Source organism: Danio aesculapii, chromosome 2, assembly GCF_903798145.1.
Source record: "Danio aesculapii chromosome 2, fDanAes4.1, whole genome shotgun sequence".
In the NCBI taxonomy this organism is placed as follows: domain Eukaryota; kingdom Metazoa; phylum Chordata; class Actinopteri; order Cypriniformes; family Danionidae; genus Danio; species Danio aesculapii.
The window spans coordinates 57,199,844-57,218,679 of record NC_079436.1 but is presented as its reverse complement, the minus strand read 5'-3'; the positions used below and the strand labels follow the sequence as shown (position 1 = coordinate 57,218,679).

Below are 18,836 nucleotides of genomic sequence, written 5' to 3'. Positions count from 1 at the left end.
TCACACTTCAGTACAACTTATGAACACAAATGATGAATAAAATCAGTGTTAATTATTAAAGTCAATTTATTATAAACATCACAAATAAAGCATGACTGATATTTGGAGAATATTTGCACATTATTGTACATGAAGTATCTGCATCATCTACACTGTCAGATCACAGAGCTTCACTTTTGAATGCTTATAAACCCTAAATCCAGGATAGAGTGTGTGTGTGAATGTGGTGTGGAGTGTGTGTATGAGGCTTATTGTTGTGTCAGAGACGCTGTAGAAGGACAGAGTTCCTGCACTGTGATCCACATACACTCCTATTCTAGAGGAGCTGACGGAGGGTTTAGGGAGATCAGTCTTTATATTATCATGCCAGAATGAGAAACTGTCAGCAGAGCAGGCCAAACTCCAGGACTGATCATTGCGTGTAAACAGACTATTATATTGCCCTCCCTTTCTGCTGATGCTCTTATATGACACTGATATAAACACACGTGCACCGCTCCACTCCAGCTCCCAGTAAGAGCGTCCACACACACTCTCTCTACACAACACCTGAGGCCAATGATCAAATCTGTCTGGATGATCAGGATACGACTGGTCTGAACATGTATATTCCACCACTGTGTTTCCTTCAGACAGAACCAGATATTTATTCGCTGTGTTTGGATCCAAAGTGAACTGTTGAGAATCTGATGAAGATAAAAATCAGGAAAAATATCAATTATTTATGACACGATAATGAAATCATGACTGTATTATTATTGATCTTTAATGGGTCATATTTAACAATGGCATTTAATCATCAAAACCAAAACAACGTAATACAACATTCAGTATATCAGAATGTCTTTATTCACATCTTATTAGCACTTTTGCTAATTAAGAAACAAGAACAATGAAGGTCATATATATGTACAGTGCATCCGGAAAGTACTGATAGAGCTTCACTTTTTCCACATTTGTTTATGTTTCAGCCTTATTCCAAAATGGATTAAATGAATTGATTTCATCAACATTCTACACACAATCCCCCATAATGACAATGTGAAAAGAGTTTCTGAAATTGTTGCAAATTTATTAAAAATAAAAAGCTGAAAAATTACATGTGCATCAGTAGGGGTGTGACGATAACCGCCTTACCGCCATAACGAGATGTCAACCGCGGTGATGTGGTTATTACCGTCGTCACCGCCCATTTTAGTTTATTATTTATTTTTGCTTGTGAATTCTGATTGTATAGAAAAACAGAATAAACTAAATAAAAGGAATAAAAGGCCTGCCCTAAGTATTTTACGCTTAAATTACAAATGTAGATTACAAAACTAAAAACACTGAATCCTTTTTAATAACCAGCATAGGCTGTTTTTATTTTAAGCTTATTTTAATAAAGCAGGCCTACTAACTCAAATCAATCGCTCCACAGAAAATAAGCATTTTTAACGCACCGCTGTAATTTCTATATCCAAATCCCTTTATCAACATGTTTAATACAAGTCATTATTTTAAAGATTATGACTTGAGAATATGATTTTACCTCAGCGCTGCACTTTTCTCCTTCTCCATCGCGCTGAGTTCAGGTGACGGAGTGTTGTGAAGTAGTTAAACTCTCAAACTGGCACAGGAATATCAATATATTAATATAGGCTTTGCTAAAAGGCTGGTCAAATGTCTTTTTTTACAGAAGCTATAAACAGACACGCATGCTGCGACCAATCGCATATATTTTGACTTATTTAAAGTAGGCTATAGGCTAAAATAATTTTGTGCAAAGAAGCTTATAAAAATGTAGCTAATATATCACAGGGGTTTGTGTAGCAGCAATTACAGTCAAGCATTATCCTTTTTTCCCGTGGAGCAAAACAAACACACAGTTGTGTAGCGGATGGAGACGCACAAAAATATACAATTCAGATATTTTCATCGGAAGAAAAATATTCTTTGAACGAATTTTGTTTTGGACAATTTGTATCTTAGTTTTTGTCGGTCAGTTATTTACAAAATAAACAAGAATAACTAATAAACTTTGAGGTGAAGCGATGTGCCTCAGGGTCCGCTATATGCCGCGGCCAAAACACAAACTGGTCTGTTAAATACAATTGTAATATAAATAAAATAAAAGTGAAATATTCAGTTTCAAATATTGAATCTTTGTTAACTGTATGATCAAAATTAAAGAGCAGCCTTTATTATCACTCTTTATGACAAACATCCATTGATCGGTCAGTTTCGCTTTAGTTTAATCAAAGCGTTTGAACTTTTTGATAATTTAGGCAAAGTGGTCTGCATAATCAATGATTGAACTTATCCATCTGCGACCCACCCATAATTAAACATCATGTAGGCGAGCTGGCTTTTTGATTACCTGAACCGTGTATTAACTGCTGCACCAGCATAACCCGAGATCTGCGTATTAATAGCAGCACCAGCAGATATAAGAGAGTTTGTTTCATAACAGCGTTTTATGCTCCATAAGGTACATAACCTGCGCACACTTGATTATTACTTTAATGTGTAAAGTCATGGACGCATCTCACAGCGCAAAGCATAACTTGTCCTTTAAATGTCCATGCTTAATATGTCATTGATGAGGTCTATCTATTGAAAGGGTTATCTAAAATGGAGTATATATAGGCTATATATGCGCTACATAGCAGGTACGCTAAGGTTGTAGGTAACCCTTTCAGTAGATAGGCCCTGAGGCACATCGCTTCACCTCAAAGTTTATTAGTTATTCTTGTTTATTTTGTAGATTACTGACCGACAAAAACTAAGATACAAATTGTTCAAAACAAAATGCTTTAATTGTAAAAAATATCTGAATTGTATATTTTTGTGAGTCTCCATCCGCTACACAACTGTGCAGTGTTTGTTTCGCTCCATGGGAAAAAAGGATAATGCTCCACTGTAATTGCTGCTACACAAACCCCTGTGATATATTAGCTACATTTTTATAAACTTCTTTACACATAATTATTATAGCCTATAGCCTACTTTAAATAAGTCAAAATATATGCGATTGTTCACCGTGGTCGCAGCATGCGAGTCTGTTTATAGCTTCTGTAAAAAAAGACATTTGACCAGCCTTTTAGCAAAGCCTATATTAATATACTGATATTCCTGTGCCAGTTTGAGAGTTTAACTACTTCACAACACTCCGTCACCTGAACTCAGCGCGAGGGTGAAGGAGAAAAGTGCAGCGCTGAGGTAAAATCATATTCTCAAGTCATAATCTTTAAAATAATGACTTGTATTAAACATGTTGATAAAGGGATTTGGATATAGAAATTACAGCGGTGCGTTAAAAATGCTTATTTTCTGTGGAGCGACATACCGCATGATTTCTTGCTTCATCACCGCGGTAACAGAAAATCTGTTACCATCACTGCCCTATGCATCAGTATTCACAGCCTTTGGTCTGAAGCTCTAAATTGAGCTCAGGTCCATTCTGCTTCCACTGATCATTCTTGAGATGTTTCAGCAGCTTCATTGAGTTCACCTGTGGTCAATTCAGCTGATTGAACATGATTTGAAAAGGCGTACACCTGTCTATATAAGGTCCCAGGGTTGACAGTGCATGTTAAAGCACAAACCAAGCATGAAGACAAAGGAATTGCCTGTAGACCTCTGAGACAGGATTGTCTGGAGGCACAAGGCTGGGGAAGGTTACAGAAACATTTCTGCTGCTCTGAAAGTTCCAATGAGCACAGCGGCCTCCATCATCCGTAAGTGGAAGATGTTTAACCACCAGGACTCTTCCTAGAGCCGGCCGACCATCTAAGCTGAGTGATCGGGCGAAAAGGGCTTTAGTCAGGGTGGTGATCAATAACCTGATGGTCACTCTGTCTGAGCTCCAGCGTTCTTCAGTGGAGAGAGGAGAACCTTACAGAAGGACAACCATCTGTGCAGCAATCCACCAATCAGGCCTGTATGGTAGAGTGGCCAGATGGAAGACACTCCCCGCCTGGAATTTACCAAAAGGCATCTGAAGGAGTCTCAGACCATAAGAAACTAAACTCTCTGCTCTGATGAGACTCAAATTGTCCCCATCCCCATCATGCTGTGGGGATGTTTTTCAGCAGCAGGAACTGGAAGACTAGTCAGGATAAAGGGAAGCCAAGCTTGTGGCATCATATCCAAACAGACTTGAGGCTGTAATCGCTGCCAAAGTTGCACAACAAAGTATTGAGCAAAGGCTGTGAATACTGATGTCCATGTGATTTTACAGCTTTTTAATTTTTAATAAATTTGCAACAATTTCAAAAACTCTTTTTTCACATTTTCATTATGGGGGATTGTGTGTAGAATGTCCAGAAGTCACTCATTAACACTTTCATTCACTATGTAGTATATAGTTGACTTGTAACTATTAATATATTGAAATATTTGCCTACACATTCTGTTAAAGAGCCCAGATTATGGGTTTTTGAAAATGTCCTTCCATGTAGTGTGTAACACAGCTCTAAGTGAAGTGAAATATCCAGCTAAGGCTTAAATCTGTAAGTGTACAGTGTTTAAAACTGTTGATTCATCTATAAAAGAGTCGACTCATAGTGCTTCAAATGAGTCGTCTTGCTAACGAGTCATTAGGTGTTTCGCGATGACGCAGCTACGAAACACAAGCCCCGCCCAGTAGTTGCGCATGCAAACCCGGGAGATTTGAAACCTGCCCACTAACACAGAAAAAAAGACACACACACACACACACACACACACACACACACACACGCATACTTGGATCCAATTCAACTCTCTATTTACACCTGCCCTGTCTTGTTACTCATTGCCAGATTATTGTGTTCATTTAAAGTGTACGGACACTCTCTCGCTTCAGAGTGATTCAAGAAACCAAACCCTTTTCCAGTCTAAGTCTAGTCCTCGCTGTTGACATCCAGCTCCTCACCTGAGCTCGCCAGCTCCAGCCCTCACTCCATTCCGACGGAGCTGAAGCAGATTTTCTGTTGCCCATCTGCCAGTTTGCGTTCTCCCACAGCCGGTCAAGAACAGCAGCCGCCTTTGTTCCCCGATTATTAAATAAACTCTCTCTTGATTTGAACTGCAACCTCTCTGTGTTCTGTCCAAGCCTTGACAGTCTGGAATAACATTAATGTTGTTTTCTTGAGTTTACATAGATGAATATGGCCATGGTGTAAATACACAGTACAGTTAAGCTTATTGCGGCATTATATGGTTATGATAACATGATATCATTGATTCAGTGGTGTCCTGAAGATAAATAGCAAAAAATATTGCAACTGGAATAACTACAGCAGTCGCCATCATCCATCTCACATGAGCTTGCAGTGACATGAGGATGTGGTGGTGTTGTAGTGCTGTTGTAAGACCTTTACACTCTGTTTCTAGGGCCAAAGGATAGGGGTAAAAAAATAGAATTGGGTTTGGGTCTTGGTGTGTGTACACCCTAGGACAGGGATGGGCAAACTCGTTCCTGGAGGGCCGGTGTCCTGCACAGTTTAGCTCCAACACTAATTAAACACACCTGAAGATGCTAATCAGTGTCGTCAAGATCACTAAAAATCTGTATGCAGGTGTGTTTGATTAGAGTTAAAGCTAAACTGTGCAGGACACCGGCCCTCCAGGACCGTGTTTGCCCACCCCTGGCCTAAGATCATCTTGACATTTTCAGAAAAAAGTGACATATGTTTGCTTTTTTAAGTAAACATTGAATTAGTAAACAAAGCAAGGTGCATTTAAACAAACATGTTATCTTTTAAGCTGCATTTTTTACTTTCCACTTTAATTTTATCAGGATTCTGTCACTTTGCTCTTGTTAATTCTTGTTTTGGTGGCCGAGTCCGGACACTAGTCCTGTCTTGTCTAGTATGTTGTGCTCGCCTCAAGTTTTTGTCTTTGTCATTGTATGAGTGGCTTCTTGGCTGTGCTCAGGTTGTGTGTGCTCCCGCTTGATGTGTGTGTGTGAGGTTCGCTCTTTTTCTGGTGTGTCTGTTTTGTTCATGGCATGGTGTTTTTGTGCTCACCGCCCCAGTCTTGTTGGTTTTAGTTGTCGCTGGGATCAAAAACATGCATACCGCATGTGGGTGCATGGTGAGTGTTTTCATTGATCATATGCTCGTATCTTGCGTTTTGTTGGTGTTGTGGTTGGCACGTGGTTCATGTTTACATGCATCGCATGCTTAAGTGTTTTATGTGAACGCGGTTAATGGATTGTCTCATTGGCTGTTTTTACGTGAGCACATGGCTTGTGTCATGTGCTCTCCTGTCTATTGTCTAGTCCCGCACTCCTTGTTATCACATTATTAGTTTATTCAGTTCACCTGTTCGTTTGTTAATTATTTCTCCTTTGTATCCTTCTCATGTCTGCTGTCCTGTGCCAGTTAGTCGTCATTTATTGCCTTGTCCTGTCATGCCTTGTTTCAGCCCTGATTCTTGCCAGCCTGCCCAATCAAGTGTGTTTGTTAATTTTGTTTTGTTAATGTTTTCCCCCTCTAGGTAGTTTTTGTTGTCTTTTTGGTTAATTTAATAATAAATCCACATTTTAGTTTTGCATTTGAGTCCTTGCTCATTTCCCCATCTACTGAACGTGACAATTTCATTAATCCTGAAATATAATTAAAAATAAATGTAAATATTTTAATATAAAGTACGTACTGTAGGTATAAAGAGTTACATTCAAATATTTCTTATAGATTCAATAATGACTTAAAATGTTGGTGAATATTAGGTTAAAAAATTAAAGCATTGACTAAATGAAACCCTAAAACCCTAGACCAGGGATGGGCAAACTCGATCCTGGAGGGCCGGTGTCCCTGCATAGTTTTGCACCAACCCTAATCAAACACACCTACTTGTAGCTTTCTAGTGATCTTGAAGACACTAATTAGGGTGTTCAGGTGTGTTTGATTAGTGTTGGAGCAAAACTCTGCAGGGACACCGGCCCTTGAGGATCGAGTTTGCCCATGCCTGCCCTAGACCACAATATTCACAACACACAATTTTCAAAACCATTCTGTGGTCTTTTGAAAGTTTTGTCTGCTGAACAACAATCAATTGAACACCGCACTACTTTTCCTCAACATGCTTAGTTTTTATTCCAGTCTACTAATAAATATGAAGTTAACACAATAAAGGTCTATTACACGTTACTGTTTCAAAAAGTGAAGAAACAACGTTATCTGTCCCTATTAAGAACAGATTTAAACGTATTGTCTATATAACACTGTCTAAGAAAGCATAGTCCCATGTTTACAATGCATCTGGAAAAAAAGTACAACCCCCAAATCAGAAAAAGTTGGGACAGAATGGAAACGCAATCTCTGATCTGTCAGACGACACTGCATCAAGAATTCTCATTTATCTATAAGAGATATCACCCACATGGGCTAAGGACTACTGCGGCAAACCTTTGTCAAGTACCACAATGCAAAGTTACATCCGCGAATAGCAGTGAAAACTGTACTGTGCCAAAAGGAAGCCCTATGTTAACAGTGTCCAGAAGCGCCATCGACTCAGTGACATCTGGGATGGACCATCACACAGTGGAAACATGTGCTGTGGTCAGATGAATCAGTATTTAAGGTAATTTTGGGAGAAATGGACATTGTGTGCTCTGCACCAAAGAAGAAAAGGATCATCCAGCACTGTTACCAGCAACAGGTCCAAAAGTCAGGGTCTGTCATGGTATGTAATTGTGACAGGGGCCCTGGCAAAGGTAACTTGCACTTCTGTGATGGCACCATTAATGCTGAAAAGCACATAGAGATTTTGGAGAACAATATGCTGCCTTCTTTTCCAGGGACTCCCATGCATATTTCAACAAGACAATACAAAACCACATTCTGCGCACTAGGCAGGCCCGGCCCTAACCAATTTGGCACCCTAGGCAACATTTCAGCTGGTGCCCCGAATTCCACTGCCAGTGTACATATAGTCATAAGAAACTAAATAACATTTTGATCGACTACTACAAGCTGGGAAAACGTCAGATAAATATGCCAATGCAATTAACGTTATTGCTGAATAGATCTAATATTCACACATTTGCTTGAGGAAGGAATGATGGGGTAGTTACATTACTATTACTATTTTCCATAACATCTATGCCCTTCCATAACATTAGCTGACGGTAAAACTAACAGATAGCACTATAGCTATTTATTGATTATTAAACCATGTTATGCCATACCTGTCAACGTTGGGATGTAAATAATATGGGACAACAAATAGCTTCAAATGATAGAATACATAGCAAACATTACATACGTAGCAAACAAAGACAATACATAGCAAACAAAGCTATAAAATCTACTTCACTTTTAATTGTATTTGCATATTGATTAAATTTACTATAGTTATTCAGTGAAGAGCAGCAAATGAATCTCTCATTGTGTTTTGTTTGATAACAGAGGTGACACTTTAAGAATGCACTGATCTATAATGAAAGCATTCGACTACTTTAGTAACTGTTTGTGCTCATTTAGGAGAAAACTAGTTGTGTATAAAATAAAACACGCAGAAGGGACATGTTTTCAAATAAAAAACGAAAAAAAGAAGCACTTGTCCGACGGTCCCTTACTGAGAGCTCCGCTCAGCGCGAGCTCTCCCAGCTAAACGCATATTGCAAGGGCTTAAACGGAGCAGTGGTCGTAGTGTCGAGCGAAAAGGAAAAAGACAGCTGTGAAACATAACCAGCTTTGTCTTTTTGTAGGAAACACACTTTAGATATTTTTAGGGTAAGAGGTTTTTGAGTTATGGCCGCCTATCACCGAATGTGTCAGGAATATCGAAAACAAAAGCAATTTAACTGCCCTCATTTATGGCGCCCCCCTGGATGTACAGCGCCCTTAGCATTTGCTTATACTGCCTATGCCACGGGCCGGCCCTGACACTAGGCCTGCAACAACGGAACAGAAAACTGTTCTGTGGTGGTTTTGTTTATTAATGTTTGGTCTGCTGAACAATCTGAATGTTGTTGAACAACAATCCATTGAACACCGTGTACTTCTGTCCATACCTGCCAACACTTGTCAACAAATTCCGGGAGTTCTCGTGGGAAAAACGTGAGTGTTGGCAGGTATGCTTCTGTCCCTCATGGTTTTGTTTTCATTCCTGTCAAACATTAAATAAGGCAGTGATGTATTCAAATATTAGTACTATTCAATTCAATTCAATTCAATTCACCTTTATTTGTATAGCGCTCATACAATGTAGATTGTGTCAAAGCAGCTTCACATAAAAGGTCACAGTACAGTGGATCCACAGCAAATTAACAAATTATTTAGATCTTATAGCGTGAATTTATTAGGGGTGTAATGTACTTAAATTGTAATGTAATGTATTTGTTCCGAACTGTCATGCTATGAGGGTCACGGTTCAGTTCACGCAGTCAGTCCAGACGTACAGTGACCACAGCAGTACAACAAATGAGCAGCCATTCTCAAAGTTGCATCTGTAAACATGAGATGCAGTGCTCAGGAAGTGGTTCAGCCATGCTGCCTTTTGATTGGTTGCCAAGTCCATAAATCCTTCATTACGGACAAAATATTGTTGCAGAATGATATTCTTTATTAAATTATTTGTATCAATGAATGAAGTAATGAACAGATAAAAGACCTACATTTAATAAAAGTTTATTTTAACACGTAATAGAAATCCACTGATTTTTAATATGTTCTACTTCTGCGTACTTTGCTCTGTTTTACTGTGAAAGTGCCATTCAACTTGATTAAATTTGATTAAATCTAATAAATAAATAACATCAACAATAACAATTGTATCACACACAAAACTGATTTACTGTAATCAATCAATTGTATAATACAGGTTTTATTTTGTTGCACATTTTTCTGGGATAGTGTTACAAACTCCTGATGTTGATCTAGGGGAAAATGAGGTTTGACATTTAGTGTACAATTAAAATATGAAGTCAAATATACAGTGAATGAAGTGGAAAGACTACCAAAGCAGACATACAGTGCACCCGGAAAGTATTGATAGCGCTTCACTTTTTCCACATTTGTTTATGCTACAGCCTTGATCCAAAATGGATTAAATGAATTGATTTCCTCAACATTCTACACACAATCCCCCATAATGACAATGTGAAAAGAGTTTCTGAAATTGTTGCAAATTTATTACAAATAAAAAACCTATAAAACGCCAACTGACCCAGCCGAGGCTCAAACCAGCGACCTTCTTGCTGTGAGGCGACAGCACTACCTACTGCGCCACTGTGTCGCCTCATACAACTTATGTATATTAATAATGAATAAAATTGTAATGAACTAAAAATACAATGAATTTGATGAAAGTTAATTTTAATTCACACATGGGTAACACTTTATGATTAGGTTGCTTTAGTTAGTGTTAATTACTAACACGAACAAACAATAAACAATATATGTATTACAGTATTTATTCGTGTTTGTTTATGTTAGTAACTCAATGCATTAACTAATGTTAACAAGAAAAAATTTGGCTTTTAAAAAGACGTTTTTGTTGAGCTGATTAATAAATGCTGTACAAGTATTGTTCATTCATAGTTCATGCAAGTTAATAAAGCCTTATTGTAAAGTGTAACGCTCACATCTACATATACAATATCTGCATCATCTACACTGTCAGATCACAGATCTTCACTTTTGCTATATAAACGAAGAATCCAGGATAGAGTGTGTGTGTGAATGTGGTGTGGAGTGTGTGTATGAGGCTCATTGTTGTGTCAGAGACGCTGTAGAAGGACAGAGTTCCTGCACTGTGATCCACATACACTCCTATTCTAGAGGAGCTGACGGAGGGTTTAGGGAGATTAGTCTTTATATTATCATGCCAGAACGAGAAACTGTTATCAGAGCAGAACAAACTCCAGGACTGATCATTGTTTCCAAATCGACACTCATTACCCAAACCCTTCCTGCTGATGCTCTTATATGACACTGATAAATACACACTTGCACTGCTACACTCCAGCTCCCAGTAAGAGCGTCCACACACACTCTCTCTACACAACACCTGAGGCCAATGATCAAATCTGTCTGGATGATCAGGATACGGCTGGTCTGAACCTTTATTTTCCACCACTGTGTTTCCTTCAGACAGAACCAGCCTGTTATTCACTGTGTTCGGATCCAAGGTGAACTGTTGGAAATCTGATGAAGATATACAAACAAAATCGGGTAAGATATCAATTTATGACACGATAATGAAATCATGACTGTATTATTATTGATCTTTAATGGGTCATATTTAATAATGTCATTTAATCATCAAAATCAAAACAATGAAATACAACATTCAGTATATCAGAATGTCTTTATTCTAATTTTATTTGCACTTTTGCTAATTAAGAAACAAGAACAATGAATGGTTTTTTTATATTTATATACATACATATACATATACATATACATACATATACATATATATATATATATATATATATATATATATATATATATATATATATATATATATACTGTATATATATATATACTGTATATATATATATATATATACATAGCATGATGTCCAGAAGACACTATTACAGTTTTTCTCAGTGACTTTGGTGCATTTCTCACAACACGATTTACATTTGCACAAGAGTTAATGCATTTCTCAACACAATTAGTACAAACTGCAAAACCAAGCTGATAACCTGCAGAAGCGTGTCGCATGCTCAAATGGAGAGCTCATTCCTCAAAAGCAAGTATTGATGTCAATGAAAGCGTCAGTGTCATCAAGATGAAAAGTCCTGACACCATTGTTCATGAACAAGATAGTCAGATGGCTCTGTCATGTTTTCATTATGTCAGTTTACTCATTACTCGTGTTCATTTTCTCCAATGCAAAACAGTCCGATTTTGGTGACACTTCCTGAAAATGCTCAAGACAGCACTATACACTATTAGCACAGCCATTTGAAGACTACAGTAAAGTTAGACATCACTGCGTTTAGTGAGGTATCCGAGTACAAGACACTGAATATGTATGCTTCACATGTTTACTGCAGATGCTCTTTACATTTCTAATTTATTCACATCATTGTGCAAAAGAATAAACACACTCCTATTTACAACAAACATACACTTCCTTTGGGTCGAGTTGTTCACAACTGGAAACAATAGTGCAGTGCATGTTGGAACTGAACCTACAACATACACAGGTCTGTAAATCCTTATCAAATTGTTCAATTTTGAAGGCATTTTCAGGAAAAAAGTTTAAATTATTTTTAATAAAACATTAGCTTGACAGATTTTAATTAGAACTAGTTTGACAAGTATGTAATGACTCCAGTAATGAAATGAGGACTATTAGTTTAATATGGAACGACTATTCAGCATTCACAAGCTTAGTTCGTTTTGACTGACATGACATAGGGCAACGCAGTGGCGCAGTAGGTAGTGTTGTCGCCGCACAGCAAGAAGGTCGCTGGTTCGAGCTTTTCTGTGTGGAGTTTGCATGTTCTCCCTGCGTTTGCGTGTGTTTCCTTCGGGAGCTCCGGTTTCCCCCACAGTCCAAAGACATGCGGTGCAGATAAATTGGGAAGGCTATATTGTCCACAGTGTATGTATGTGTGCGACTGAGTGTGTATGGATGTTTCACAGTGATGGGTTGCGGCTGGAAGGGCATCTGCTGCGTAAAACATATGCTGGATAAGTTGGCGGTTCATTCCGCTGTGGCAACCCCAGATTAATAAAATGACTAAGCCGAAAAGAAAATGAATGATTGAATGACATGACATAAGCAATATGTCATTAAACAGCAGAGAGTTATATGAAAGCGATGGATGCATGTCCAAAAGCATTTGCAATTTGTTGGAAGGAATGAGAAACTGCTACTATGATGTGCACACAGGACTAACTGTTTTGAGAAATGCATTAACTGTTGTGCAAATGTAAATAGTGTTGTGAGAAATGCACCAAAGCCACTGAGAACAACTGTAATATATATATATATATATATATATATATATATATATATATATATATATATATATATATATATATATATATATATGTATATATGTATATATTTGTATATATACACATGCTGTTAATGTTGAAGCATAAATCAACACTGTTTAGTGTCCTGCAGATTTAAAGGTCATGTGAAATTAAAATAAAGTTGTTTAGATGTTAGTATCAGTATGTTAGGAAGGGTTTCTACATCTAGAAGAAACAAACACATTATATAACTGAAGGCTTTCACTGCCAATAAAAAACATCAAGATTTGAGCAAATCAACACAGTTTATTCTGTCTGTTGATATATAATAAGATAAAAAGAATTGATTACGGTATAATCAGAGTGACTTACACTGGAGGAACTGCTCACGGGTCTGTGGTTCAGGAGGGGGAATAATGCTAATGATTCTCACTGTGGAGACAAACAAATACATAATAGTAAATGTTATAATCATTTAATAAGCACTGTGCACTACATGATTTATTATGATACACATTAGGAAATGTAAAGCTTACCTCTTCTAGATATGGTTTCCATCTCCTCAGTGCAGAACTGCTGCAGTTTGTCTCTCAGACGAGACACAGATTTAGCAAGTTGATCAAAAGCGAGCTGCGAGCTGCTAATAAAGCTGGATGAGTCTGTAGATCCAGGAGGGACAGAGAGAGACTGGAAACTCTACACAGACACAACAGAAACAGCAGCTGAAGACACACAAACACAATCTCTGCTCCACATGCTCTTCCACTGTCCTGTGTGTCACCTGGAGGAAATGGATGTGATCTTCTGTGTGTGAAAGCTGCTCCAGCTCAGCGTTTCTCCTCCTCAGATCATTGATCTCCTGCTCCAGTCGCTCCAGTCGTTCTTCAGCTCCACTCACTGCAGTCTTTTCTCCATCTCTGATCATCTGCGTGAGCTCCGAGCGGCTTCTCTCAATCCAGCAGATGAGCTGAGTGAAGATCCTCTCAGTGTGGTCCACTGCGGCCTGTGTAGAGCGCTGTCAGACACACACACACACACACACACACACACACACACACACACACACACACAGAAGCATTGGAGTGTGAAAGGCCTCTTCAGCAACTGTTCTTCTGCTCAAACTCACCTTGTGAGACTCCACAGCCTCTCTCAGCTCCTCCAGCTCCTTCTCTCTCTCCTGGAGTCTCTGCTGGAATCTGCTCTGGGTTTTCTTCAGCCGACACTGAAGGATTTAAAGCAAAGTACAATGTATAATGTTAGACAAATAATGGATGACGCAATCAAACTACCAGCAGAGAAATATAAGATATTTAATATACTGCTGTCAACTGTCTCTATACAAAGATTATAAGTGTATTTTATTGTAATATACGCATCAATTATGTCATTAATGGTGCTTCATGGAATTATGCGGAGCTAATAATCTCTCGTTGCCTGGTAGAAATCTGAAAGATCTTATACAAACCATTTTAAAAGTAGAAATAGATCTATTTAAGGTAGTTTAAATGACCAGTAATTACATTTTAACACTTGGCTAATTCTAGTATCTCTTCATTGCTAGCATGAATAAAATACTGTTTGCTAGAATGAGTCAGGGTAGTCGAGTCCTGTGTCTCTAAGATGTTCTGAGCAAGAGATATGGAGCTTTTTAAATGGTTGCTAGGGTAGACTGTTTTGTTGTTAGGGAGTGGTTTGCCATAGCAAGCTCTATGTCTGTATGTCATTCAAATTTAAAGAAGTGCTACAGGATTGGATTGGTAGGCTGGTGTAAATGAATTGCTCGCCAGCGGGATATTGAAAGAGTCCAAACAGCAACTCTCGGGTGTCTTCAATGCTGATCCACTGATATTCATATCATTCTTTCACAATGGATGTCTTTGTCGATGCTAAAACTGGTTGCTAAGCTGTAGCTAGAAAGCTAAAAGGTCAGTTTTATATAGGCAGATGGTTAGACTGAGTAAAATGAGCAGAACCTCTACAACAGTCCGATGCGGAGTTATGAGATCACAAATTCTGGTCCAGTGTTAAGTCAGTCACCAGTCAGATTTCAGAAAACTACAAGTCGGACGAGTCAGAAAAGATATAACAACCTGAGTTATAATAGTGTGAAGGTGTGACATGAGTTTGGTGGTTTTAGCTTGAAAACCCTTGGAGGAGATACGCTTTCGGTTTTTGGCTCAGAAGAAGAACAAAGACACTTGAAGATCAGTATTTTGGCTTTCTCAAGCTTTACAGAGAACTGAAAATCAGGAAAGAAGAGCAGCAGCGTGAAACAAGTTCAGTTCTAGTTAGTTCTGTGTTGACCCTGCTGAAAAAAAACAGCATATGCTGGGAAGGTATGTTTTGATGCTGGTGTGCTGGTCTTGCTTGTTTCAATGCTGGTTTTGCTGGTCTCATTGCTGATCATGCTGGTCCCAATGCTAGTTTTGCTGGTCCCAATGCTGGTTTTGCTGGTTTCAATGCTGGTTTTGCTGGTCCCAATGCTGGTTTTGCTGGTTTCAATGCTGGTTTTGCTGGTCTCATTGCTGATCATGCTGGTCCCAATGCTGGTTTTGCTGGTTTCAATGCTGGTTTTGCTGGTCTCAATGCTGATCCTGCTGGTCTCAATGCTGATCCTGCTGGTCTCAATGCTGATCCTGCTGGTCTCAATGTTGATCCTGCTGGTCTCAATGCTGATCCTGCTGGTCTCAATGCTGGTTTTGCTGGTCCCAATGCTGGTTTTGCTGGTCCCAATGCTGGTTTTGCTGGTTTCAATGCTGGTTTTGCTGGTCCCAATGCTGGTTTTGCTGGTCCCAATGCTGGTTTTGCTGGTTTCAATGCTGGTTTTGCTGGTCCCAATGCTGGTTTTGCTGGTCCCAATGCTGGTTTTGCTGGTTTCAATGCTGGTTTTGCTGGTCCCAATGCTGGTTTTGCTGGTTTCAATGCTGGTTTTGCTGGTCCCAATGCTGGTTTTGCTGGTCCCAATGCTGGTTTTGCTGGTCCCAATGCTGGTTTTGCTGGTTTCAATGCTGGTTTTGCTGGTCCCAATGCTGGTTTTGCTGGTCCCAATGCTGGTTTTGCTGGTTTCAATGCTGGTTTTGCTGGTCCCAATGCTGGTTTTGCTGGTTTCAATGCTGGTTTTGCTGGTCTCAATGCTGATCCTGCTGGTCTCAATGCTGATCCTGCTGGTCTCAATGCTGATCCTGCTGGTCTCAATGTTGATCCTGCTGGTCTCAATGCTGATCCTGCTGGTCTCAATGCTGGTTTTGCTGGTCCCAATGCTGGTTTTGCTGGTCCCAATGCTGGTTTTGCTGGTTTCAATGCTGGTTTTGCTGGTCCCAATGCTGGTTTTGCTGGTCCCAATGCTGGTTTTGCTGGTTTCAATGCTGGTTTTGCTGGTCCCAATGCTGGTTTTGCTGGTTTCAATGCTGGTTTTGCTGGTCCCAATGCTGGTTTTGCTGGTCCCAATGCTGGTTTTGCTGGTCCCAATGCTGGTTTTGCTGGTTTCAATGCTGGTTTTGCTGGTCCCAATGCTGGTTTTGCTGGTCCCAATGCTGGTTTTGCTGGTTTCAATGCTGGTTTTGCTGGTCCCAATGCTGGTTTTGCTGGTTTCAATGCTGGTTTTGCTGGTCCCAATGCTGGTTTTGCTGGTTTCAATGCTGGTTTTGCTGGTCCCAATGCTGGTTTTGCTGGTTTCAATGCTGGTTTTGCTGGTCCCAAATGCTGGTTTTTCTGGTTTCAATGCTGGTTTTGCTGGTCTCAATGCTGATCCTGCTGGTCTCAATGCTGGTTTTGCTGGTCTCAATGTTAGTCTTGCTGGTCTCAATGCTGGTCAGGAGCAGCACTGAGACCAGCAAAACCAGCATTGAGACCAGCAGGACCAGCATTGAAACCAGCAAAACCAGCATTGGGACCAGCAAGACCAGCATACCAGCATTGAAACCAGCAAAACCAGCATTGGGACCAGCAAGACCAGCATACCAGCATCAAAACATACCTTACCAGCATATGCTGTTTTTTTCAGCAGGGGATTTAGTTCATTTCAGGATGAAAATGCCATTACAAAATCCTGTTAAATGTATTGCAGAAAAGGTGCATCTTTGCACACACTGTAAAAAAATGACCTTAAATTGACAGTAAATTACTGGCTAATATTTGCATTATTTTCACAGTAAAATATCGTAAATTGAGGAAGTTCACAGTAATTTCCTGTGATTTTGTTACATTAAATTACTGTGAAATTACAAACATATAGCGTAACTTCACAGTCGATAGTAAAGTCCATTACTCTGACTTCACAGTATTATCTTGTAGAATTAACTATATTTTACTGTGTGTGCCTTTCCTCGGCTAGTCATTCTGACATTTACCGACTTTGAATTCATTTTGGGTATTTAACAGTGCTTGATTTTATGAATCAATTACTTTTGTTCCAGTTTATTAAATTTTTGGCTAAGCACAACGTTAAGTTTTATTTCTATATTAACCTTATAAAATAAAGGTGCAGTGCACCTTAAAATGAAAATTTACTATGGCACATTCACATACCTGTGGTTTTCAGACTGGTTTTTCTGGATCAGGAGTGTTATGCAATTGAAGGCTAAGACAACAAGGATGTGGCCCTTCAGGAAATGAGATTGACAGCCACATGTATTTGAAGGGACATTTATTACTAATTATTGAGCATAAGTGTGTTCATACCTGTTTTTTAGTCCTCTGTGCTGCAGCTGAAACAGTGTCATGGTTTTTGTGTCCATCGAGCACACACAGAGAGCAGATACAGCAGTGATCAGTGCGGCAGAAGATCTCCAGGGGTTTCTCATGTTTAGGACAGATCATCTCCTTCAATTTGTGAGTGGCTTCAGTCACTCTGTGTTGATTTCCTGGATTCAGTTCTTGATGGCGCTGAAAATGAGTCTGACAGTAAGAGTTCAGACACACCAGACAGGACTTGACGGCTCTGTTTTTGGCTCCAGTACAGACGTCACACTCCACATCTCCAGATGCAGCGGGACTCTGAGCAGGACCAGCAGCTTGTAGTTTGCTCTTCTGCAGTTTCTCCACCACCTCAGCCAGCATGGTGTTTTTAGCTAAAGCGGGTCTGGGGCTGAAGGTCTGTCTGCACTGAGGGCAGCTGTAGACTCTCTTCTGATCCTCCTGATTCCAGCAGTCTGTGATGCAGCTCATACAGTAACTGTGTCCACAGGGAATGGAGACTGGATCCTTTAGGAGATCCAGACACAATGAACAGCTTAACTGATCCTGTGCCACAGAAACACTGGATTCTGCCATTTAACTGCTCACAGACAGAGTGAGACACCGACACAACACTGATTATTACTTTCGGTTTTCGGGATTACTCTAACTCTGACACTCCCTGTGTGCGTTATAATAAACTCCGCCACTAGAGGACAGTCTAATGCAGAAAAAAACCCACAACAGTGCAAAATAAGTAGATATATGAGTTATATTACGTTTTAAAATGCCTTGTCAAGCTCTTATGAATTTTAGATGATCATTTCCTGCTCTTTAAACTCATCCAGTCGTTGATATATGCTGATAATTTAATGAGTAAAAAAAATAAAGTGCAACGTTCTAGTCAGTAATGAAGGAACTAATAGACATGGCAACATCCAAACTCATGTGACAGGAAGACCAATCAAAGGCGTGTTTCTGCTTGAAGCGGCGCTGCGCAAACCGATTGGTGGAGAATGACATCAAAGCACCGCCAATGGTTCTATTTAGAATGTGGCGCATTCGGCAATCTGATAGGTGTAGCGGTGCTTTGCGATCCTTAGCGGTCTTCCCGCCCTGCACCGCGTGCTGAGGTGATGCTCTTCAGCATTTTAGAAGTTTAGAGAGAATTACAGTGTGTGTGTGTTTTTATCACTTTGTTTAGACTAAATCAGTGATGTCTGCATTGACCTTTGGATAAATAAGTTG

The 18,836-nt window shown here is 39.4% G+C and overlaps 1 protein-coding gene across 2 annotated transcripts; it reads right to left on the bottom strand.

Annotated features, from left to right (window-relative positions):
* Positions 1–48: 48 nt before the first annotated feature.
* Positions 49–18,228, bottom strand: LOC130214561 (tripartite motif-containing protein 16-like). Of its 2 annotated transcripts, none has more exons than XM_056446319.1 (6): positions 17,595–18,228; positions 14,041–14,136; positions 13,696–13,929; positions 13,451–13,610; positions 13,287–13,346; positions 49–686 (listed from the first exon to the last, which is right to left on the bottom strand). In XM_056446319.1, the coding sequence occupies exons 1-6, from the start codon at positions 18,183–18,185 to the stop codon at positions 148–150; spliced, it is 1,680 nt and encodes a 559-aa protein (XP_056302294.1). In that variant the 5' UTR covers positions 18,186–18,228; the 3' UTR covers positions 49–147. The 2 variants fall into 2 exon arrangements, with proteins under 2 accessions (XP_056302294.1, XP_056302304.1); XM_056446329.1 differs by lacking the exon at positions 49–686 and adding an exon at positions 9,726–11,120.
* Between the last annotated feature and the right edge of the window lie 608 nt (positions 18,229–18,836).

What these genes read in the sequence shown, in the direction of transcription:
- LOC130214561 (XM_056446319.1), bottom strand. Translation starts at nt 18,185, where the DNA reads ATGGCAGAATCCAGTGTTTCTGTGGCACAGGATCAGTTAAGCTGTTCA. An exon ending in AGGCTGTGGAGTCTCACAAG is followed by an intron (nt 13,930 to 14,040) that starts GTGAGTTTGAGC and finishes TGTGTCTGACAG; the next exon opens with CGCTCTACACAGGCCGCAGT. An exon ending in CCGTGAGCAGTTCCTCCAGT is followed by an intron (nt 687 to 13,286) that starts GTAAGTCACTCT and finishes TATCTTCATCAG; the next exon opens with ATTCTCAACAGTTCACTTTG.